The 26,088-nt window shown below is 40.7% G+C and overlaps 1 protein-coding gene across 2 annotated transcripts in view; it reads right to left on the minus strand.

The window, feature by feature from the left end:
• The window catches only part of TC2N (tandem C2 domains, nuclear), a 33,799-nt gene that overhangs the window by 5,066 nt on the left and 2,645 nt on the right, over positions 1-26,088 (minus strand). The window contains exons 4-13 of one of the 2 annotated variants that reach the window (XM_017729015.1): positions 12,845-12,962; positions 11,914-12,144; positions 8,417-8,581; positions 6,557-6,648; positions 5,878-5,953; positions 4,616-4,716; positions 3,841-3,957; positions 2,793-2,984; positions 807-921; positions 137-336 (exon numbers count right to left, since the gene is read on the minus strand). In XM_017729015.1, the coding sequence (XP_017584504.1) occupies positions 137-336; positions 807-921; positions 2,793-2,984; positions 3,841-3,957; positions 4,616-4,716; positions 5,878-5,953; positions 6,557-6,648; positions 8,417-8,581; positions 11,914-12,144; positions 12,845-12,902 (1,347 nt within the window). In that variant the 5' untranslated portion in view covers positions 12,903-12,962. Of the gene's footprint in view, positions 1-136; positions 337-806; positions 922-2,792; positions 2,985-3,840; positions 3,958-4,615; positions 4,717-5,877; positions 5,954-6,556; positions 6,649-8,416; positions 8,582-11,913; positions 12,148-12,844; positions 12,963-26,088 lie in introns of both variants that reach the window. The other variant, XM_017729014.1, reaches the window with a different exon arrangement.

A 26,088-nucleotide genomic window follows, 5' to 3' on the forward strand; every position in this document is an offset into this window, starting at 1 on the left:
CTTGGATTACATCCAGAAGAGTTTAGTAGAATTTACTATTTTGTTATATGTTGCCTCATTTAAAGTATTTTAAAATTCATACCAAGAAACCTATGGAACTGGATTTTTAATATCAGGCTATTTAGCAGAAACCAACCTGTCCTAAGAAGTGTTTTCTTCTCATCGAGCTTCTGCTGTAGAGCTTGATGAGAAAGCTAATTCCTTGTTCTGCTTGGCTAACTGGAAAAACCATCATTTCTCCCCACTTCACTTGGCCATTAGTGGACTTCAGAAGGCGAGTCTTCTTCTTATAGATGATCCCCTCTGTACTGAACATTCCGATTTTCACAAAGAAATCTAGCACAACAGGGAAGGAAAAAGGCATAGCACACAAAGGATTACTGACAACACACCCAAAAGGGAACCAGCAAGATCCATACGTATGGTTCAAATTGCATCAATTTCTCAAAAGTCTGGCCAAAAGAACTGTACAACAGCTTTCCTGACTAGTCACACAGAGTATGTTCGGTAATGTTGAACTGATAAACACAGTATCCAAACAGCAAGTGCAAGCTAATGCTCTTGTATGTCAAGATTAATACTGGGATAAAAATCTTCCAAAATACATAAACACGTATCTTCAAACCAAACAAAATATAATCAAGTAAGACATCTGGGGAAACAAGCCTTGGCAATGGAAATCTACCACACAATATGTTAGTCTGAGGCTTGTAAGGAATGTTATGAATTGCCAACCCATTTGCGCAGCAATTTACCTGTTACAAATGCTTTTAGACAGGAGGCATGAAACAGCTGATGTAACTTACTTGATGACAGCGGCGTAGATGAAACAGGAAGGTTTTGTGCTTCAAGAATCTGTAACTGTATCCTCCTGTTTATTGCTTGAAAACAAGTTCCTATTTGAAGTTCTGGACGGCACACCTACAAGCAGAAGAATGTTGCCATAACATCTGGATTAAGTTGCTTATAAACTCAGGAAACACAGGAATTTTGTCATATGTTGGGCTCCCACATTTCTGTCTGGGATTTCCTGGAGAGAAATGTAAGCATGTGTTGTATACAGAACCTGCAGATGCACAGTAAATGCATCTTGCACTTGTCATAGATGCAGTACATGTGCTCCACTGATGAGCTGCTTGTGTGTGGTGCACATACGGCCCTCGTGGGCTGCGGCCAGGGATACTGGGCAAAGAAACTAGTCCTTGGTTTTCACCTGGTACAGATTCTGCAGTGGTAAGAGCAGGTACTCACAGGGGAAACCAGACATGCCATTGCAACTTTACTAAATCTGGGTGTGGAAGTGAGAGACTGTGAATGCTCCACTCACACAAAAACCTTCAGAGTTCCCCCTTCCACACTTCTGAATTTCGCAATATGGAGATATAAGAAATGTTTTCCATAGATACTGTCACTTAATGTCATGATTGCTTAGGGCGACTGCATACTGTGTAGTTTCCTGTGTTATGAAAGTACTCGTGTTTTACAGGCACACACACATAGTATATGTATCGAGATCTCCAGTCTGATTCTTGGGGGATTTTTTTAGAATTTTTGCCAGGGGCAAAGTTGCACTGAGTCATCCTCATTGCTCTCCTGTCAGACTCTAATGTCCTCAGAACACTGTAAGAGCAGCAGGAAACAGCCAATAGAGACCCACCTTTCCTGACAACCTTCATTTAAATGGAGTCTGCTAGTCTTTGTTGCCTTCAAGTTTTAATGCACTTCAATGAACCAAAATGCACTAAGCAAGAGAGCAACAGGTCAGATAAAGAAAAGTCAGGCTCCAATTCATCAAAGAGACCCAAATTCTCTTTCTAGCTCAGCCACAAAACTTCTGTGTCAACTCTGAGCTTTGGCTTTCTACTGGCAGAGAGGGTAGTTTGCTGCCTCACAGGGTAGTAGGGGATGAATCCCAGAGTGTCTGGAGGGCTCTTGGATATAATGGTGAGGAAAGCCAACACAGACTGAGAAACTATGAGATGATTCAGAAATTTACACTGAGATGAAATGCTTTATAAACCACCTTCCTCTGTCACTTTATCTTACTGCTTTTGAAGCAATATGGTTTTTCACATTAGAACTAAAAAATGTCAAGCGTAACTTATGTTAGAAACCAAGAGTATCATTCATATTACTCAGACACACTTAAATAAAATTTGCTTTTGAATTGCTAATTCAAGTTTAATTTGTTGAAAATACAAATGTCTAGACACAATCTATAAAAGAAATAAACAAAGTGAGGGTAGGGGGAAAGGAAATCCCACTGTGAGAACCACCTGCTTCTTATTACATTAATGGAAATGAACTGTCTGAATTATTACTTCACAGCATGCAATCTGAACATTAAATATATGGCTGTCTTTGCAGTTTCAGGCCACTGGAGATCTTAGCACTTTTCTTCCATAAAAAAAGCAGATGCCATTTGCTCTGAGCTCTTGCTGTGAGTCCTAAGGATCTTCTGATGCTTTTTTGGTCAGAAAAGACAATTACCCGGTGTTCTTTGCTGAACATTTCCCCAGAATGCCCCTCCCTCAAGCTGTGAGCCATGGTGTGGAGGAGCTTGCTCCAGCTCTTTTCCTAGAAACATCTGCAGTTTATGACCAGAACAGTTATGTGCAGAGTTCAAAAGTCTGCATTTTTTCCCCATCAAAATGCCTTTCTCCAAGGAAGTAGGGTAAAGGGAATAAAAAAAAAGAACCCCTCTAGTTTTTACTCCTGAATTATTTTACTTTCATTTCCAGCAACTCTTTCTAGGTGAGATAAGAACATACTTCCACAGTATTGGCACTTACAGGTGCTTTGGAAGGAGGAGATATATCCAGCCAATGACTCGACTCCTGTGAGCTCAGCTCCCGCAGTGCCAAGGAACATTCTCCAATAGTTTTTTTCCTGGGAGTCTGTGTCTGGATTTTAAATACCAGTCTGACGGCCTGCAGGCTTTGCAGTTTAATAGCAAAAACAAAAGTTTCCATAAATTCAATGTCCTAGAAAGAAAAACAGAGGAGTAACATCATCATTTTAAGAGAATCCCACTGAGCCCAAAACCTAGAAACCAAGGCATCCTGGTTCTATAGCCACTGCTCCCGACTACCATTTTAGGTTGCCATGGAAAGTGTGCTTTTATAGTGCAAAGTCCACACACATTCACCCCCTCATTGTCACACCCTGACAGGGGTAAAGTTTTGGATTATTTTTCATTACCATAATGAGTTGTGGCCATCTCTTCTGGAGCTTTACAACAGCACACACATATTGTCATAACAGATTCTCTAGCCTTTTGCTACAGTCTCTCCAGCTAATTTTATTTTCTTTCACCTTTGGTTCATATTATGGGAGATTTATGTTGCTTTACCTTCTACCCCCTTAAAATTCTTTTACCGCCACCATCTGGAATCTTGTCCCATGTGACCAATTTTTACTATTTTCTGTAGCGACCAAAGTGTGAATATTGTCTCCTGACAAATCAGAGGCAGTACATCAGCTACCTTCCCTGGATGAGTGTGTACCTACAGGTATGCCCTGTCTTCCTCTGGTCCCCCACCACGGAGGTGCTGAGGCCAGCAGCTCATGGCTCAGTCCCCTATGAGCATATCTATCCTGCCAGCTTGTGAGAGAAGGAGGGCAAGAGTACAATGCAAGAGAGGATATAGGAGGAGGAAGTGGAATAAGGCTTTTAATAGGATTTTGAGAAGTTGGGGAAAGTACAACACACCTGGGCAGCTACCAAGGCAAATATGGCATAGGAGTGGATGTTTGGTCCATTTTAAAAATCCATTTACATGTCATATTTAGTTTTTGTGGGGAAAAGTATTTCTCAGTGTTTTTCATGCCTCTACTTACACTGCAGCCCTCCTTGGCAGAAGATTTGAAATGCACTGGCTTGGGCAGTGTGAGAATTCCCTTGACACAGATAGGAGGATTTTCCCCACAGCTAGAAGGCCAGCTCAGGTCTTTGCACTGCAACATTGAAAACAGTCCGTTTAGACAATGCAAGACTTTTACCATTTGATGTAGTTACAGGGTCTACTTAAAGTTCCATTGCCTGAAAGTTATTCACAGTTCTAGGAAGTATATAAAACAACCAGCATAACCGTATCACATTTGCTAACAAAAAAGCCACAGGAAGCTAGGTGTTCTCAAAGTTGTGTTAGGGTTCTGCCCTGAAGGAACTGTTAAAGTCATAGAATCACAGAAGCCACTTAATTGCTGCCTCCACAGTTGCTCCCATTTACTGCCTTCAGATTTCCACAGGAAAATGTGCACAGCAGGACGAGCCTATGACCAGCTCAGCTTTCTAGTCTGTGCTGAACAGTTCCTCTCTTCACAACCAGAGTGCATATTAACATATGTATAGTAACACAAGGAGATATCTACTACTTCTTCTTACTGACTGCAGCAGAACAGAGACTGCAACAGAAAAAAAAATTGAAGGAGAGGAAGATGCTTTGAAGCCTAGTATTACATTTGACTGAACTTCGTTTATATTAACACAATTAATTTTATTTTTTTTAAAGTATTCATTAAAGTAACAGAGAGACAAATTTTATGACAATTACCACTTAGCACAGTAGAATAGTCATTTGAGTAAGTAACCAACTTATTTATATTTGCTTACATGTAAAACTGTGATCCAAATCTGTTCTACAGAGGAAACATAACACAACTTCACATTCAGTCTTCCAAAGTCTCGTTCATCACCTGATAATGTAATAGTATCTATGGAAGAAAGCCAATTAATATTTTTAGAAGTAATGCAGTATCTTAAAAGTTCATTCCAGAAATAAGGGAACTCAATAGTAGGTGGGCTGCTTATCTCTGCAAACATCTCCCAAAATAAATTTGAAATATTTTAACACCTACACTTTAAGGACAAAATATCCACCAAGTCCAGTACCCTGACCTTCTGCATAGCTAAAAGCCTTCACATTTCATAGAATAGAATCATGTAATCATAGAATATCCTGAGTTGGAAGGGACCCTTAAGGATCATAGAAGTCCAGCTTCTGGCCCTGAACAGGAGACTACGCCAAGAATCACACCATGTGTCTGGGTTATCTCAACTGAATTTAATAACTTGTGTTATACTCAAACAACTTTTAGAAAGAAAAAAGGCATGTTCCTGAGACACCCAGAACACATTTATATCCTATCACTTCCCTTAATCTCTTTCACTGTTAAGTTTATAAATTGGCCTCCTCTTTATCTTTCTCAAACTTCTAGTAAACATTTTACTATTATGCTGTCTCCAAGTCAGAAGAGCCATTTAGTACCCAGCATTTCTCTGTCATGACTGGAACCAGGTCATTGCCTCAGTCTTCTTTTTGAGGAGACTGGGTCAAACTGACTTCTAGCAGGGTGACTTTTGTGGGGACTTGATTAATTTTTGAGGGTTTATTTTGCAGTATCTCCACTCCTTCAGCATTCTTTCATAAATAAGGATACTGGGTTTGTATGCAATATTCTTGTCTAACTACCACTGTAATATGGGTATTGGATTTCAGGCACTTCACAGAGAAAAATACTGATACATGAAAAAGGACTAGACCGGGGACCTAGTGCTGCATCCTATCCTAACAGAGGGTCTGTAATTTCTTAGTTCACTTGCATAGTAAATCGAGGTATGAATTTCTCAAAAGCATGAGAACTTCTCAAAGTCTCATTTGCTCAATCTCCAGACAACAGGACAGTGTAAGCCCAAAACTCTTAATTTCAAATTGCCAAGTCATCTCCAGCTGACCTGCTACTCAGATTCATCTCAAAAAAACCCCCCAAAAAACCAAAATCCAAACAAAAACATCAACAGTAGAGTAGAAGCAGCTTAATGTTTCATGTGCAAAGGGAAATATTTCATTACAAGGTAAACAAACAAAACATTACCCAGACTCCTGTTACTGCCTTGTGAATCCTTCCTGGAAGAGGTACTGCTAGGTACACTGGAGACTGAATCATATCTCTGGGGACAGGAAAAAAAGAGTCACTAAATTCAGAGCAACAGATGCAAAACCCAGAAACTATACCATCAGACAAGATATGATGAAAACAAAATACTCAATTTCAAATAATTGCCTCATTCCCTGCTAGTTTCTTGATCCAGCAGCATGCAATTACTATTTTGATGCATTAGAGGACCCATTTGACCAGCAGAGATTTTTTCTGCTCATGGAATATACACAACTTCATTGCTATGTAAGACATGATTATTAAAGAAGAAATAAATAAACACAGTGTTTTGTGTCAATGGAAACTTCCAGTGTTCCACATTTCAACTGATGGAAGAAACCACAAGATGATGAACCATGACATGCTGTCTCTCCTGTCCTGCCTAACAGCCTACTTGGGTTTCTCAACAGCCCTGCTGGGCCAGAACAGCAAATGTCAGAGGAGACACCAGGAAAAAGCCTCTTCAAGTTGGTCAAGATGTTGAACTTTTCCTTTTAGTCCTCCCAGTGCACAGTGCAATGCCCTCCAGTATTTACTTTGCAAACACAATGCAACGGGAACAGATACACGGAGTAAGCTGAGTTTTCAGTATAATCTTGGTTACAAGGGAACTCACCTTCATGAATCGGTGAGGTGGGCTCCTGAGATCAAACATCGAACGGCTTACATCAAGTGAGCCAGGCAAAGCACTGGGTCTTAAATCACTAACTAATAAGACAAAGAGAACAATAAAAATCACGTTAGCTTAATTGCTAGAAAGAAAACTCAACTAAGAACAACTTTCACAAACTATTGGAAAATATCTGCTCAAGCCTACAGGTTACAAATGACCAAAATGCTTTAAAGACAGTATGATCTGCTGTTTCTAGTAACATTTTCCAGGAACATGGGGATGGGGCAGGGAGGAAGAGAGGCTTTTTCAAAAAATTAAATCTTTAATGGAAAAAAAAGTCAATTTTTATGTGGGAAGTTGTTGATAAAAGAGCAGAAAGATTTTAACCATAAAAATATGTTGTTTACCAATAATAATCAGAATTTCAGAAAAACATTTATGAATTTATTTTTCTGTTTGTGTAGAGTTTTTTTTTAAAGATGAAGAGAAGGGGCTTCACATTACAATTCAAGACTTTAATTTCGTATCTTCCAAATAAACACATTCTGTAGTTCTAAACCCACACACATGAAAAATATCATAGCACTCACTGCAACAAACTAGGCTTAGAGTTTTGCTTTAATAGTCTATATGTGCACATGAAATTCTAAGTTCTGAAACAGCTGTCAAAAAACTCTGGAGGAAAAAGGCGTTTTAGAACTGTACTCTAGACACTCTAGAATAACCTTTCTTGTGTTTAAACTTACTAAGACAAAACTAGTAAAGTGTTTACTTAGTTTGAAGAGAAATGGAAAAAGAGATGATGAACTGAAAGGAAGATGTTCAAGACAGTTTAATAAAACCCATTTGGCTCCCACCACAGGTGCTTACAAAGCCTAGTAAAACCACATGTGTTAAAGGCTGCTAAAATTCTATTTGTGTTTTGTTCTCTTAAAAAAAGATACAGAATAGCCTTCTCATGTAGTCTCTATGGTGATTCAGAATTATTTTAAAACAGGACACAGACTAAGACATTTTTCCCCAGCTGAAAATAAGCACGATATGCCATTCTAAATAAAACATCTTTAAAAATGCGAGCTGTTGCCAGCTTCTGATTTCATGGAGAGGGTGTACATTTCTTGGAGTGTTTGGAGTTTTCTGAATGCATTTGCCATAGCAATCACAAGCAACAACTACTCATCTACTTCAGTCTGAACAGCGTTCTTTATAGGATACATACACCAATGAACAGCACAGAGGACAGTATTTACCTAGATAGCCAAACACCTTCTATCTAAACTTTTACTATCTCACAGCCCTCCCTCATTCTTACACACAGAAGTGGGGACATTGCTGTAGCTTCAAAAGCGAACTACAAAAAAATCTGGCATATAGCATCATGCCCCATTTTGCACCTGTGCTTGTCATCTGCTTCTGAATGTTTTTTGGTGCTTGTTCCTCTCCCCATATATGTACTCCTCAGGCACGCCTCCTACTCAGCATACTGCCTGGCTTCCTTTTTCCATCTCCCTCACTCTTACTGGTAGCTGAAATCTCCAGTACTGCATCCTGGTTTGGACTGGAGGCAGCTATGGTATCTCGTTTTGCCAATTTGTCTACCTTTGTGTGATGCATGCAATCATCATGTTAAGCCCCCAAAAGACAGAAAGTAACAGTGCAGCTGAAAACTAAGCAGAGCAGAGCTGAAAACTAAGCAATTCTGCAGATTGATTCACCAACCAAGAAGTGTCTGTAGCACACAGACCGGCTTGGGAACTGCTATAACCAAACAAGTCTCCTGTAGACTAATGGCTTTTATTCCTCTTACCTATAAACCCTGAAAAAGGGAGGAAGACAGAAAAGCAAGGGTGTGGGCCTTCTCACCTGACCCATATAATTTCCTACTATCTGATTTTGCTTGGAAGCGCCTGATGAGGTCTGGCGAAACCCGATGCTCCAGATAGAAGGGGTTGTACACGTCATAGCGGGGCCACTGGTACACGCCGTGCAGTTCTGCCTTCCGCTCACCAAGAGACGTTCTGGCTGACTCTGTGGAGCACAAGTAAACATCAAATGCAAGAGTTCCAGACATAACGCATGCTGCCTGACTTCATAAGGCAGGCAGAGTGCCTTCAGGGCAAAGGACAAAATATTTCAATATTATCTACTTCGGGTAAAGGGAAAAAAAAGAAAAAGAAAACACACATTCACGTTATGTCAGGTTTCCACAGTGTGTGAGCAAACACTGGAATTAAATTGGCTGTAAAAAACTATGCATACCCTGTCTTGGGGCTTTGCAATAAAAGCCCAAGTAGTTAAATACAGAAGGCTCCAAAGACAGACAGCAAGACAGAAGTTAACAGGAAAAGTAGCACCATGGGTACAGAAAACCTCCAATTTATTTAGTTCCCCACCCCCAGCATATTCTTACTGAACTAATGGATCCCCAGACCTTGAGGAAGATCTCGTACAGAAAGATAATGCAGCTTATGACTGCAGTCTCCTTATCTGCTTTCCATGGGAAGTCTGTCCTTGGTAAAGTCACTGGTCCAAAATTACTTGAATTGTTGGCTGAGGCGTAAGTAGACATATCTGAGAATGCTTGAATCCCAGCCCCTTACTCCGCCCCTAATCATTTCAGAAAAAACACGTATGCCTTGGTCAGCAAAATGGTGAAGAACACTGCTGTAGTGTTCTTTACTGCCTGGAGTGAAAAGTAGCCATGTGTAACAGCACATTAGAGAATGGGGCGACCTGGATTCTGCCAAACTCTGATACTTGCTTCCTTCACTTCACCTCCCTGGACTTCAACCTATCTCTTAAAAAGTTCTTTACCCCGCAATAAAGGGCCTTCGGTTCCGCAAGTGTGTTGCACCGTAAGAGGCAAAATATCACTGCTCAAGAGTCCTCTCCTGCATGTGCTAGTAGTAAAGTAAAAAACTAAAACACTGAGACGGAACATGGGCAGTGATAAAGCAAGAACTCAAGTGCAATGAGCTTGAGCATGACGTAAATCGGGATGAACACTGAAAGTCAGGCCACAAAGAATTGCTACACAGCAGATGATGGAAAATCCAGTGTTCCAGACCAGGAGCACACTTCTTCCTGCTAGCTTACTTCTGTGAGAGCATGAGACACACTGCAGTGAGCACTGAAGAGAAAGGCTGCCAGAACTTAATTGCTTTCAGAAGGGTTGCCAAGAGCTTAAACTGAGCATGTCCTGTTTCACTAAAGGAAAATGGCCAGATGTGCACAGAAAATGGTGAGGAACTGAGAGCAGAACTTGGACTTCTACAGATATTTAACAACAGTCTAAGAAAAAAGTATTTTAAAGGCATTTTTTGAGTATGCTGGTGCTTTGACTAATGTGAAGAAAGAACAACAGCACACTTCACTGTACCTAGTAAATCTCCCTAAAAAGTAAACACTGCATTTTTAAACATAACTAGTGCAGCTTAAAAAGCTGTACTTTAAAAAATTAGCATTTATATTTGGAAAGAGAAATGAAAGTTTCCTACTTGACATAAGAGTCACTTTTCAAATATCTGTTCAAACATTTAAAATATTTGCTCAAGAGAGACACTTATGAATAGTCAGGTCATCCTGCCAGAAGATCTACCAGCTTGTACCCTAAGGGCCACTCTGTATACCAGGTCCCTCAGAAATGATCAGGAAGCAGAATTCTCAGTGTAGACAAGTCACTGACTGTTAACAGCATGAACAAGGAAAACATTCATCTAAAGACACATCTTCCTTCTCTCTGGAGAACATCCATGCCTCAGAGTCCTTGATGAACTTCTCTGTACAATATCTTGAACTTCTCTGTACAGTATCTTGAGGACAAGATACGACGAGATAAGGCAGAGCCTAAACCTAGACCCAGTAAGGAAGGGGATTATCAGGAGCATGTCCTGCTTTTCCATAGCATATCCAACTGTGGATTTACAAGAACTAGCTCCTGAAATAGCAGGCAAGTGGGGGGCTGAGGCTGAGAGATGAGGGGGCATCACATGTTCCACCTCCAGCTCTTTAGTTGCTGTTAATGGCTGGTGAGACATCCCAAATAAAGCCCACTAGAAGTTGGGGCACAGAATGGCCCATCTGTACTGAACAGCTCTGCTAGGCTGCTTAGCTTGGCTATGGTGCCAGTGGTACATGCAACAGTGGGTAGGGAGGAAGTCTGGTAATAGGCCTGCAGGAGCAGGAAAGAAGCAACAGCAGGGACCTAGTGAGAAGAGGGAAGGGTGGGAATAAAACCACACAAAGGCAAAAAAGTTAGTTAGGTAGTACTGCATTAGTTATTATGCAACATATGGTTGACTTCTTTCAGTTATTAGGGTTTTCACCTTCAGAAAGGAAATACAGTTACATGGGACTAAGAAAGTACTACCAGCTTATCATATCCTTGAGGCAAAGCAATTCTAGAGGAAACAACTGTTAAGGTATGTCCCTGTGCCAGAATTTTCCCTTACCAAATTGTATGCATCTCCTGGCAGGACTAAGAGCCTAACAATAGCATATGCTCTGTAACTCACGTTAGTGGGACAGGATCCTATTCTTTTAAAACGCTACCCTGTCTAAATTGCACATACCTCATTTTGGCAGTTTGAGTATGGCAGTAACAGAGGTTGAAGCACAAGACTGCTGTAAAGCAAAAAATTAATAGTATCATATGAAACCTCATATCCGGGGATCTGTGCCCCCTGGCCTCCAAAAAGCAGCAAAAAGAGCAGGAAATAGTAGGGACAAAAAATTCAGCCAAGTAGTAGCACAAGCCATCTATTGGCAAAATTTGAAAAGCAAGATGTGTTAGTATGTTAAAACATACCAGAATATTAACCATGAAAACCAGAACACCCTCCTCCTTTTACTTGAATGATCTGGAAGCTGGGGATAAGTTAGGACTTTCCTTGTCTCCAATAAATTCTTTCTAAAGATTCCATTTCCTTTAAGTGTCTTCCATTACTTTTGAGTATGAGCACTGGTGTGCAATCCTCCCATTCAGTTTATTCATGCAGCATCACAGAGATTCACAGTGGGATGACATAGTTCCCAAAACTTCTCTGTGTGTCCAGAGAGAAAAGAAACAAGCTTCCCAGGCTCCCCAGGGAAGTGGTCACAGCAGCAGCCTGACAGAGTTCAAAAAGTGTTTGGACAATGCTCTCAAGCACATGGTGACTCTTGGGGTGTCCTTTTCAGGGCCAGGAGTTGGACTTGATGATCCTTGTGTGTCCCAACTCAGCATAATCTATGATTCTTTGAAACAAGACCAGGCTTCTAGAAAAGTTCTGCAAACATATGTTTTCAGTAGGAATACTTGACAACTTTCAAGGAGTAGCAAAAGTTAAACAACTATTTCAGCAATACCATCTGTATTTTACCTTTAATCCCTCCAGTATGTGAGATACTAGGAAGGTTCTTTGGCTGTATATAAGCCAATTTGAATGGAGGGACCACAAATGGTACCTCCTGACCATCCAGGGGCAGTTTAGAAAGCAAATAATCCTCTGAACAGCCAACTTGACGCTTCACTGACACAGAAGACAATGGAGGCTTCTCTACAATAGTTGGCTTGCTTGCAGCTACTGCTTCAGATTCCTGCACCATGGAAACTGCTAAAAATAAAGAGCAAGAAAAACAGACAGCACACATGTGCATTAATTTTTGAACAATACTATGAACAGATCTCTTTTATTTAATAATATCTCTGCTCGATACATTATTTAACAGCTGCTAGCATTCAGTTTTACAGCATTCAGGACTAGCACCAGGAAAAGATACTCATCCTCCTGACACCTGTCCTGATCCAAACTCTTTGTTGCCCAAGCTTCTTTATTTATAGCTACCTTCCTTTTAAGTGAATTTTCACAAGAGCTACACTTGTATCATAGAAGAGTTCTTTGAACAAATAAGACACCCAAGAAAATCCTAACAGAGTTTAAAATATCCACAGAGAAAAAAAAAAAAGAAAAAAGAAAAAAAGAAAAAAAAAAAAAAAGGAAAAAAAAACGCATTGAATTTCTGAGAGTCTGAAAGATATAAGACCTTTACACAGCCTTGGGTAAAAAAGCTGGCTTTTTTGGACAGTATTCGAGACTGCAAAGAGCAGACTTCAGAGAAGTGTTATTTCTCAGTTCCAATTCATAACACTAACAAGCATGTGTTCAATCTCCAAGTGGAGGTACGGAAAGAATTTTGGATGTTGTAAGAGAAATCAAGTTTATCAGGGTTAACACGGTCACTTTATTAATGGGAAATCTAAGAAAACAGCGAAACTTTTCTTAAATCCTCATTATGTCAGAACTCACTTACTTTCCTTGTTCATGCAGAAACACCATTTACAGCAGGTTTTTATACATTCTGTTGCCATTGTTGTCAGTGTTATAATTTAGAGGGGACCTCAATCAGTGATCCAGTGCAGCTATCATACCTGAAAAACACAATAAAACAAACCACAGTAGATGGGAGTAACTGAAATCAGAATGCAGTATTATCAGCTATTTAATATGCAATTGCTTTTTGGACACAGGATCAGTCAGAAAGTTACTTCATAAAAGTATTAGAGCCATCAGATTTCTCTCACTGAGACTGATCATTTTTATATAAAAGCACAAGGAAAGAGATAATTTTAACATATGGCATTCAAATACTTTCAGTGATCCACTCAGACAGATCCCTGTCTTTTGGAAACCCTAAAATTCTCATACTTGTGTGTGCCACTGGGCTTTAGAGTTTGCTCAGCTTTACAGCTGTTTTGACATGGTATTGTCAAGTCATTTGCAAGATGTGTTTTTAATTCTGTTTCCCTTGTTCATGTTTCTCCTATCCTCTTTCACCCCCCCTACTATTTTCACATACATCTATATGTGTTTACATTTTTCACTTGACATACTCCATACTTTTAACTTGAAAACAGGCTTTATGAATGATGCCAAAACTGCCTTCTTTGAGAAACTACTGCTATCTCATAATTGTACACACATGAAACTCAAGACCTGGTTTATTATATAATTGTTTGCTGGGCACACAGAAATAGAGCATGCTGACTTTCAGCAAAATAAGAGGCATGTAATCTACAAAAGAATGAGAACAAGTCTCTAACAGCTGGTTAACGTTTTAAGAACTTTATGACAATGGTAACTGGCCTCATTTAAATGTCTTTATTCATATCCTTATGTTCTCTTTTCAGAGGGACACAGACAGCTGTGTTGCCTCCTGTCCAAAACTTTAGCTAAGTCTAGTCCTTTTACATCTGCTTAAAATACACAAGGTAGAACACATCCAGGACACAATTCTAACTCCACGAAGGTTAGAAGATGCCAAACAGAACGTGAACATAGGTTGAAGGGATGGGGAAGACAACAACTAGGATAGGGGGGGAAAGCACAGAGAAAATATGCAATTTTACCAAAAAATGAAAAATGGACATGTTTGTTATGAGTTACTTCAAATGCAAGAAATTTCTGAAAGCATCTGTGCTCCAACACAGAAGCCATTCCCACCTGCAGCTTGAACAGCGCTGTAATTTTCTTTGTATATTAAAAGACAGCTAGAGAAACACACAAATTCTATGGAAATAACTATAATGTCCCCCAAATCATTCTTTCATTAAAAGCTCCTCAAAATTTTGCAGACGTCAGGTGGAGATACTACACCATGGACATTCACCTAACTCAGACACCATTACTCTGTGCAGAATCCCTCTCAGTACTTGCCTTCATCTTAAAATTGCCCATGAGCGTAAGTACAACATGAGATCTGCATCAAAAATCTTCAGTGGCAATGCCACCAGCTCCAGAACCTGCTCTGCATTTTCACAGAAGCACAAAAGGAGGCATGGGAATTTCTCATTAAATTCTCCATGGTTCTAAGGATCAGATTTTCACTGCTGCTCCTCCCTTGGAGGCACACTCATGATAGCTAAGGCTGCTAATTTACTTTGGGTTCCCTTGCAGTGATTTTCCTTCCCAGCTGTTATCAGTACACAGCTGGAGTTAATATGCTTCACTCTTGTTCACCATGTTTAAACTGGACTGAAACAGCTGCTCTGTTTGCTCTAAGCTTTGCAACAATGGTATCTAAGCCTCAGTGGCAGTTTGCACAGGCAAAACAGACTTTTATCTCAAAATGTCCAGATTGAATTTATTCGCTACTGCTGGTGAAGAAACCAAAATGCTAGTACTGCCCTACTTTCTAGCTACATAAAGTGGAAAAATTTGTTTTTCTGCATCAGAGAAAATTCAGTTAATGGTAGTGAATTGTTTAGCTGGAACCATTAATGTGAGCAAATAAACAAATGGAAATCATCTGTCACAAGCAGCTGCCTTTCCTTCACAGGGGGTGAGTGCCTTACCTAGAAAGAAAGGGCTTCATACGGGTAATGAGGAAAACAATAATAATGCAGTTCTACACCTTCTGTTCTTCTATCATTAAAAAGACCATGTTTTTCACAGTAATGCCAAGTCAGCTGTGATACTCTTTAACCATTATCTTTCTTCCCCATTTATCAGTATGCAAATGTTCATACATTGTTCTTCTATCTGAAGACAAATATAATGCAATTCATCACTGCCTACTGTAAAGAAGAGTAAGGATTACAGATTGTTCTTTAGCAAGGCAATATCAATAGTGAATGCCAAAGTATATAGACACATATCTTAGAGCCTCCATTTCAGTTTTAGCTTAATTATATGAGTTTGAGAAGAAAGTTCCATGAGTAAGAGACTAGAATACTATTTACCCTTTCTTTAAGCTTAGAAATGTAATGGTTTCAGTGACAAAACTTGCCCTTGGGTCCCTCGACTTACACCACAGCCACATCATTAAAAAAATGACAGCATTTGCTGAGAGACAGGCCATGTGGACACAGTGCTCCCCTGTTCTGCTTAGAGCACTTTGCTTTGTTCATGGAATCCCAACGTGGATGGCCTCAATTACTTTTAAAAGTTTAAATTCACTTAATTAAGCTACAGTGATAAATACTGGTTTTTTTTTTTGTTTGTTTGAGCAATCCTGGCAGTAAATTAGATGGCTTGACTCCCAGTTAATATATTTTCTTGTATCTGTACTTTCCAAGCTGCCTACAGTTATTTATACAACTTTCACTGCATGCAAAAGTTTTCTCTTAACCATGTGGGAGAGAAAGAAATTTAGCAGGTTCTGTTGTATATTTTATTAACTGAAAATGAAGAAAAACATTGTACAAGACTAAGCAAGTATTTCATGACCTTGACAGAAGCTGACATTTCTATCAAAGGTTAAACTTATCCCACATGCCAGATCCTTTTGCTGGTGCTGGCTACCCAAAAATCCTCAGTATGTAATTTAACAGTTGTTAAAAGGTTGTACTAACATGAATTTATCTGGGACTATATTCATAAAATAAACCAGAACTATAGAGACATTCGTTAGGTGCACCACCAAATCACAAAGAAATACTGACTTCCCAGCAATGTCATCCATTTTAACAAGAAGTTAAGACTCCTTGACACTATCTCTACTTTTTGGGGTCAGTTTTTGTTAGGCAATATGCACATAACAAGGACATCCTCCATTTCTGAGATTCTAAACTGACAAAAGGATAGGGAGAAAGAGAATTATCCCTCATTTTCAGACAAAAAACAGAGATAGAGAAATCAGTTTGAAGACTGAAGTTGAAGAAGAGGGAACTGAACACAGATCTTGTCACTCTCGCGTAGAATTCTATCTTTCTTGGTGTTTTTCACCAAATTCAGTAAGCCATTTCATTCCTCTCTTCCCAGTATAAAGCCAAAGTAAGATAAGCAAATGTAACTCAGCCAAAGGACTTCCACACTAAGGCAAAAAGAGAGCCAACCTTATTAGAACATCCTGGAAATGACAGTTTAAAACCTAACCACACACATACACTGAGCCTAGAGAATTATAATCACTATTATTTTAATGGGTTTAGATGGAAAACATAAATTATCTTAATGATTTCCAGATTCCTCTGATAGAAATTCTGACCGAGCTAAAATCAGATAAACAGAGTATCAAAGACTCTAGTTCCAGATGCCTCCAGAACCATTTCAAGACAGAGATGTTTGGAGAAGAAAGTAAATATTTTCAACAACTCATTAAATAAAAAGAACATGATAGAAAACGGATGATTGCAATGTTAAATATTAAAAGCTGAAAGTAGTCTGAAAAGAAATGTCAGGTCTTTACTGCCTTAGGACGAAAGGGTGTGTTTTGCAACAAGACTGCAGGCTGCCAATGAATTTTACTGCATTTAGTCACAGCACTGCTCCATAGGAGTTGAACAGGTAACACATTTATAACCACACAATAGAAACAAAGGTGAAATAGCTGTTCTCAAACAGGGAAAGCTGGCTAAACCAGTGGCTTCAAACATTTGAGATTTATTGCCAGTCATAAATGTATACAACGCATTCTCAGATCTGCATTTTAGAAACGTACCACAGCAAAATTCTAGTAACAGTAAGTTCTCACACAGCAGGATGTGTAAAACAAAATATCCGGAAATAGGGAGCATCAGTTGTTATAAAGCATTTGGGCCAGATCTTCGAATGACATAAGCGTCTACAACTCCAGGAGCCCCAGCAGAGCCAGGACACTTCGCAACATCTGAGGATCTGCACTCTGGAGAAAGTGAGCTCAAGCTTGCTAGTTCACACCTCAGCCAAACACCCCATTTATGATACCTCTTATGCTACCTGTTATGCCACCCTATGACTTTCTGCCTTTTGGATCCAGAAGATGCAGTCAATCTCAGTCATATAAATCCTTCAGAGAGCAGAACAGCACCAGCTCAGGTCTCCAGATGTTTAACAGAAGCACAGCGCAGCAAAAGCTGCTTCTGGTGCAGGTCAGATGGATTATCTTTTGATGGTGCAGATGCTGCCGAAGGCTTAACTTCCACAGCCAGCTGTTTTGTGGTTTTGCTTCTAGGGGAGAGCATCTGGGAGCTGTGCACCCCTCTCAGCACAGCTCTTCAGCTGAAGAGGGATGGCTGGTGACCACCATACCTCAAAACTGGCCAACACTAGTAAAACAGCTAAATGGTTTTGAGACATTTGCCGCCAGGTATTTTGCTACTATAGCAGCAAGGAGAGCACACGTACCTACATACACTCACCAAAGACATAAAGCCCACGGTTTAAAAAAAACCAACTATTTTTTTGGGGACTGTAGGCAGGTCTGACTTGTACCACCCACACAGGAGAGACAGGTACTTCAAGTGGATCTGAGCATGTGGAAAGAGAGGACATAGCTTTTGTTCCCATTCATTATAAACTTAAGCAGTAGCAGGTTGTCTGCAGGAATAAAAAAAAGGAAACAAAAAATGTCATGCCAACACACACCTACCAGGTGCATGATAAGAAGCTCCTTTCTATATCTGTTTCTGGAAGAACCCCACAACAGTGATATTTGCAGTAACTTGTGGGTGGGGGTGTGTGTACATACACCCTCCTCTGTTTAGAGCCACAACTCTTGGAAGAGCATGAAAACTCTGGAAATTTGCATGCAGATATTATTCCACTTCTGCCTTCCAAGAAAATTAAAATAATGTGAAGCTTTCTCTTTTTTGTTACTGGAAAGAAAAAGGGATTTCACCCTGAAAGCAGTGGATCACAAAGAAGATGCTGAAATAACACAACAGAAAAAGAGAAGTTATGAGAACGCTTTTGAAGGACATAACCAGAAGGGCGTTCCTGTGAGAGATACCTTACAAACAGTTCAACAGAAACATAGTGAAGAAATGCAAAACTCTCCCAGTACAGCAAATGAAACAAAGAGTGCAATTACATATTTAAAGCTGAAGAGAAGACCATTCATCGTTAACCTAGTTTAGCTGATGGGGATTTTATGACAGACCACTGCACAGCTTTCCTGGGGCACAGAGGCTCCCAGCGTTGCTTAAGCAGTTATGCAGTTGAATCGGGTAACAGAAATAGATGGTAAAGTGACACTCCATGATGCAAACAAACCACCAACTGCCCAGGCACAGGAAGCACCTTCCCATGCTGGTAAATGATGACACAGCAGCCCACCAGGGAAAGTTTTATGGGTTCCTCTCACTGATCACAAAAACAGGAAACTGAATGGAATAGATCATGGGTCTGAACTGTCATAGTCCTATGCTGCAACCTCCTCTCATTCACAGTTTGCCAAAGCAGAATTTTTCTTTAGAAGGCCAGAAGACCCATTATGAGCCCTTGTCCCACTCCCCTCAGCTTCTGACACCACTGGATTTCAACCAGTTACGCTTGCACTACACTAAGCAACTTCAGCAGAAAGACATGTTTTTATTTCAGAAAATACTCCAACAGCTATTCCTTCACTACCAATACTTTATCTCCAGGAACTATCCACCTCAGACTCAACAATATCACAGGATAATCTAAGGTGAGAAAATATTTCATTAATTAACACTTGAAAGGGCAAGACTGCTCTTGCTCTCAGAGCATTGTATTGACATTCCAAATTGTTACCAGTCCACCCCTGGCTCTGCATTCTTCTGACTGTATTTTGAGCAAGTGAAGGAGGAAGGTGGGAGCCTGCAGACAGCATCTCCGCACTCCCTTTGGTGACTGCCATAGCATTCAGGTAAGATACTGTTTGCTGGGCTCTCCTACAGGTAACAGTTGCAGGTAAAGTTTAAAACTCTTGTAATCAGCAGGAGTGCTTAATATGTCACTGCTGTCAGTCAGGATGTGACAACTATACAAAAATATTATTTAACTTCAGCAAGCTTCTTTTGAGGGAAAGGAAAGCACCTCAGAGACCAGTTCTTAGCTTGGGTGTTCTCATAGCAGTAACAGCAGAACTCACTGTGAGCCCAAGAGCTGCTCCGCATGTTCTCCTGCCAATGAGGTCTAGCTCTAACTGTACCAAGGCAGAAACTTCTCCTGGAGCAGCCACATCTTCCCACATGCAGTTTTGAGAGAACATGCCATGTCCCACTCCAGCTTTCCCTCCTTCCTCCAGCTTCTCTGCCCAGACAAAGATGATCTAATTTATGTCTCTCCTCATGCAGGCCCTGAGCTGAACCCTAAAGATCACTTGTGCAATCTAGCTGTGGTCTCATTCAGCTCAGCAGCTGCTTCTTCCCAGGGCTCCAGCCCGGAGGAGGCCAAATGGCTTTCAGCACATCTGCACACGCAGCCCAGGCACAGAGCACCACAGTACATCACAAAGAAGAACTAACTGCTCCTGCCTACTTCCCCGAAGAAAAATAAAGCTGAGCAGGTGTGTGTGCTTGAGCTATTGTGCTACAGGAACAACTGCTTCTGCTTTTCAGGCACCCCTTGGAGAAGGGGAACAAACCCTGGCATGAGTACAGGATCCAAAGTTGTCCTTCTGACACGGACCCCAGGGACACCCTGACTCTGCTTCAGCATGATAGCCTTGCACCTGCAGCCCTTAAATACAGATTTAATCCCATCCTACCCCAGTATACAAAACATTAATAATATAATTTACAAGGGCCAAAAGAAAAATTTCCATAAATCTGATCCAGTTTTTCTTGTGTGAGATTTATATTTGAATTAAGAAAGAAACATTATAAATCTATCCCATGATAAAGCTTAAAACTTGGGATTTTAATGTGCTGAATCCCCTGTGCTCTGGGCTGTAAAAGTTGATATCATGTTTCTTCCTAATGCTGCATTAGGCAAGTAACCAATTCATCCAATTACTGATCTGACAACACTGTTCCTGTGAACTGAAGATAAATTCACTGACTTGGACAAGAATGTACAATATTGTATGTATTGGGGCAGTAAACACAAAAGAATAAATCCATTATGTTGGACTGCAGACCTTTCTGGATTCAGATGGAAAACAGCAAAGCAAGAGTTGAAGTCAGGACACCAGAAAAGAAAGCTGAAGAGACTAAAATATCTGTTAAAAGAACTTGGCTTTTGATGAGAACATGGAAAGAATTCAACATAAGATAAGTCCTTTGCTCTAAGCAGATTAGGAACAAATCACATCACCAATTGTTACTTTACAATCTAACTTAAAACTTAAGACTTTCTTTATGTATTCTGTGTCAGGTTTTAATCAAATTTTTTTCTCTTTCTGCCGTTAATGCCAAGAAGCCACGAAAATAGAACTGTCAGCAGTCCTTCTATAGCTCTGATACCAAAGAAAACTGGAAACATCTGGATTCATTTTTCAACAGGACAGCCAAGAAGAAGGTATTTTAGGCAAGAGCATCTGCCTGTGGAGTTCCCTAACATGGCTAAATGTGTCTAGTTTTGAAAAGATGGCCCTTGGAAACCAGCTCAATGCAACACTGAAAAAGAGCATTAAATGGCATTCAGGACTTCTCAGCCACTGCCATGACCACAGAGCCATACAGAAAACACATGGGTACACATATAACATCCAGACAGCTAATGCAAATGGCTTTTCCTGTATATTTGGGGGGGGAAAAAAAAAAGAAAAGAAGGAAACCCAAGCAGTTTTGCATGGAAAAATAGTTTCACAAGAGCAAAGATGGACTATTTCTTTACATATACATGCACGTACACATCTGTTGCATTGTTTTAGGTGAAGCAGTTTTTTAATAGTTATTTTGCACATAATTATTATCCTGTTTCATGATGAAAACAAAAAGCCTGTCAATTTTGGAGTTTCCAGTGGGTGAGGATTCCCTGTTCAGCAGCTCTGCTCCATACTGTCACTGTCAAACCAGTTACACAGTGGTGAGAGGAAGCAAACATATAAGCTGTATAAATGAAAGTTAAAAAACTATGTCTGAGACTAAGAAAGGAAAGGTGATTCAAGTACACTTCATATATGAAAACAGGTTAAATGAATGAATCAAGAACAGGAAATGGGAACTGATCTTAATTAATTCAAATCCAAACCAGAGTGGGAGTATGGCTCTGCAGGGCATGTGTACTGAGCTCAGGAAGCTGCCTAAACACACACTGAAATAAAAGTCCAGAAGGATACTGCCTTTATAAAGTACAACTATTCATTACTTTTTGCATTAAATCCACCCAGACCAGGGACCCAGAACTGCTTTAACAGCCCCAGCAGTGCCTCCTGGAGAGCTGTACTGGCTGGAGCTGTTGGCAGCTGCCCAGGCAGATGAGTGGTAACCAGGCACTGTGTAACAGAGGCATTTTTCAAGGAGTTTGCTCAGACACTGGGAGAAAACAGCAGAAATCAAAACTGTCTCAATTTAATGGCAGTATCTAAGATTCCAGTCATTATTGCCCAAATGCTGCTACAACTCTGGGACATGGTGTTGGGGCTCTGCTCCCTTCTGAGAAGGCAGAGGTCCTGAGAGCAGAAGTTGGCAGCATGAAGCTACCATTCCCTGTTTTCCCTTAGGACAGAATTGTTTAACAACACAGTGAACTATAGCTACACCATAAATGTATGGAGTTTTTAAAAATCTTACTGAGTTTAAATCAACACTCCTCCAAAGAGATTTTGGGCCCATGATTTCACACATTGGTGAAACTAGATCTGGAAGTACGTGTACCACTGAACAGAATGAAAGCCAGAGTAATTTAGGCAGATGTTCTGTGTTTTATTAAGACTTCATGGAAGAAATTTTTTTGCAACTCTGGTCGCTACTGAGAAGACAGAGAACCTGAATGGGAAAATCAGATAGTTCCCAATCTAGAGGCCAAGAACTCCCTTCTGCAAAAGTAAATCATGGAGAAAAAACCCCAACAAACCCAACACAGAATTAAAAGTTTTAGAATTTCCCCCTATTGCAAAATGAAACTGGTCTTGATAATGTTTTGTTGTCACTTAGGAGTGCTAAACAACAGAATTTCTTTCAGAAACAGGAGACACAACTTGCTTTTGTATCAGTTGACCACTAAGCACAAAGGCACTGCTCAAGTGACTTTCAACCCTTGTCCTGACTAACCCTCCTCTCTGCATGGCAGGCACTTTACGTATTGGAAGACGTACACGCACAGCGGACTGACTGCAGGCCTGAACTTTATGAAGAGAATTCTGCCACAGCCTCCCCATTTCTCTGCCCTCTCCAGCCCCTGTCAAGCCCTGGTCAAGGGCTGGGCCATCTCTGGCCACATGAACCACCTGACCCAGCTGTCAACAAGCAGGGTGGGCAAAGCCACATGCCCAGAGGCATGAGCGCTCTGCGGGAGAGAGGGGTTGCATTCCTGTGGGAAGAAGGGGCCCTCCCACACCTCTGATGATGAGGCTGTCCCACAAAAGCCAGGCAGCCTTCGGCTCTCCATGCTTCAGCCAAAGCTGAGGCACTACACGTGTGCATCCCTGTACCCCCAGCACACTCTGTGGATGAGGCCGCAGGGGCTCCGGGGCCCAGCGCGGTGCCCAGGGGAGCTGCGCCGGGAGCCAGGCCCCCCCGCCCAGGCTGCAGCACCCCGCACCAGTCCACCTCCAGCTTCCAGGCTCCAAAGCATAGGTGCTAAATTAATGGAGTGCCATGGAGGTTTCAGTCATTGGGACACGGTCCTTCTAGACTGCTTTTTTTGGATTTCAAAGCTGCTTTAATCACCAAAGGAGCATCTCCAGAACTCACTCTTCAGGCCATTGCAGTGACCACAAGGCCTCCATTAGCCTTCAAGACCATCAATAGCCTTAATTTGCGACCTAATTATCTGTTTTCTCACATTTAAGTCTGGCTATTAGATCACTGGAAAACAAAGATTCAAAACAAAATCACCAGAGTACAATTTACAGGAAAGATAAGCATCAGATTGACGACATAATTTTCTTTTGGCAGTGAATTAGTGCCAACTTCAGCTACAATGACAGGCAAACAAATACTAAGCTTAAGACAAGTATCCTCACTAATTCTGCATGGTTTGATGGATTAAGATCATCAAAAAAATTTAATGGAACACAGAGAAGCTCAAGAAAACCCAGGTTCTGAACCTCTTCCCACAAGGCTTCTCAGTTTAGATGTGAAGATCCATCCTGGCTGCAAAACGCTATCAACCTAACTTCTCTCTGCATAAGCAATCTTTCTGATGGAGCCTGAGCAGCATTACTAAATAGAATGACAACATGGCTTAACTCAGAGACTGTTCTGCTTCAAGTCAGAGCTTGCTCTGCCTTTCACTTTAAAGAGACGAGATCTTAAGTTCTCTGCTGACAGAGATTGGATGTTGTCCTACTTAGATGAGAGAGAATATTTACCAGATTTAAGGTATCTTGGGAGATAACAAATCGGAGTAAACAAAGCCATTCTTTCATAAAATTAAACAAGAGTCCAGAGAGGGGAGCAATACGTCAGGATATGCATCACATAAAATTCACCAAATGAAGTAAGTAGCATCTTAACCAAGCAAAAAACTTCAGTGTTCCACCAAAGTGTACTTCTGGTATAAGCCACAGCAGGTAGGATAGACATGAAGACAGATGGCCTAAACTAGCCAAAGCCTGACTTCCTAGTTGAGGCTGTCCTGATAAGGCAGGTCCTCTGGCTCTGCCCACCACACATGCTGCATCTGCCTGTCCCAAACTTGCTTAAAGGGCTGGCTGCTACTGGAGGGGCTGTTCAACTCTGCCTTGCCAATAGCCATTCCTGTAGGGCCCAGTAAACATGCAGCTGCACAGTGAGTTGGCCCAGCTCACTGATTAGATACAAAATTAAATGACCAAAATAAACAAACCTTTTTTTTTCCTTAAAAAAAAAAAAAGTAGTTTTCCAACTCTCCTGTGGTAGACTGCACAAGGTGGGGTCAGAATGCAGTGGGGAAAATGGGGGACAGAGCAGGACTGCCCGTTTCACAGCCAAGTCCCAATTCTGGGGAGTGCACTTAGAGTAACTTACAACTGAAACCCACCCACGAACACGATCAACGGAGGCTGAGTGAAAAGCAAACCAGCAGATACTAAACAAGTGACAAAACAAACAAGCAAAACAACTAAGTCTGAGGTTTAGGACAAAGAAAAAGAGACCAGTGCCTAAACTTTTTTTCCAACATTGTAAATTAACAGCCTACACACATGACTGACTGAACAATCCTGCCCACATTCATTCTTTCCACAGCATAAGAATAAAGAGGAATGAATCACCTGGGGATCCATCATCTCAATTAAATGCAGGGGAGGGCAGTGGAATTCATGTGACATTTGTGGAGTCCAACATACCCTCTGGGTGCAGCATTTTTATGTAGGTGTCATTTTATAAGTATTGGCAAGAATCAAGGGACACTTTAGTAATAAATATATTCTCTTGAAATTAAATATTGCTTAACCACATGTATTCTGCAAATATATATTTTAATCTTTAGCATACAGTTGGAAAAAAGACTAGAAATTAAACTTCCCCACTCCTGGATTCATGCCCTAGCCACCGAGTTGTAAGATTACAGCTCACCTAATGAACATAATGAAAGCAAGGTGAAACAGTTTCATAAGTAAGAAGCCAGAGACCACCAGCCCAGAACAGCAGAAAGGTTTATGGGTCTAGCACTCTCTTGAGAAACGAAAGATGCAAATTCAGAATTTAATTCTTCACATCTGTCTAAGAGCTATACACAAAACCTGAAAAGAACAGGAACAGGGGGGAAAAAAGCATGGCAATGTATTCCCCTGCATGGTTTTTAAGTAGTCCTGATCCCCTGATATGTAATCTAAAGACACTTGGGCTCTCCAAGAATAACTTATCAAGGTACACCTCGCTTCTGGATGCCGGGACAGCTTGGACACCCAACTAAGCAACACTGTAAAAACTAAAGGCACATAAAGCAGCAAAACTCAATGCATTCAGCAAGTATCACTGGGGAAAACCTGAGCCTGCTGAGATCAGAAACTGAGGGTTAGGACTGCAAGGGTCCAGCTCCAAGGTGTGGGTGCTCACAGGATCATTTAGATGGGAAGGCACTTGACAGCTGTGGCCCAATGGACGTCCCGAGATCTTTTTCTTCTCCTGCACAATTACAGCAGCACTGACTGGAAGTGTGCATTGTAGGAATGGTCATAATATCGACCTTTTCACTCTTATCTAGAGAAATGCATCACATGAGACATCGTGCATGTTTCCACATCAAAGGAGAGTTGCAAGACAGCTTAATTAAAGATGGCATTTATTTCAGACTGCTGTTTAATAACCAGAGTGATGTGAAACAGCCAGGAATCCAGCTTCATGGTATGCATTCAACAACAGTGAACAGAACAGCTTGAAACGGCTTACAGTTATACCTGCTGCTTTAGCAGTGCTCTTGGATACAGCAGGATACAACTTCAGTAAATATAATGTGTTTTCAGATGCTAATTTCATCCCATACAGAGGGAAACTGTCTAGCTATATTCACAACTTCCTTTGGAGTTTTGGCTAAACCATATCTCTAATTACTTGAAGTGTTCCTAAAGAAGATGATCTAATTAGCTACTGCTGGCCTGTGACAACACTTAGCTGTTAATTCACACAGAACATTTAAATTTTACAAGGCCATTTTCACACGGCAAAAACTGTTCTAGGTACAACTGAACCTCGGACCTAATTTATATGAAGATTTAATGCCCCAGTACTTCAACACAGTTACTACTTTTCTTCATGCCTAGATTTCCCAAAGCCTGCCGCTCGATAGGAAGCAGAGACG

This window comes from Corvus brachyrhynchos, unplaced genomic scaffold (assembly GCF_000691975.1).
Source record: "Corvus brachyrhynchos isolate BGI_N302 unplaced genomic scaffold, ASM69197v1 scaffold1, whole genome shotgun sequence".
In the NCBI taxonomy this organism is placed as follows: domain Eukaryota; kingdom Metazoa; phylum Chordata; class Aves; order Passeriformes; family Corvidae; genus Corvus; species Corvus brachyrhynchos.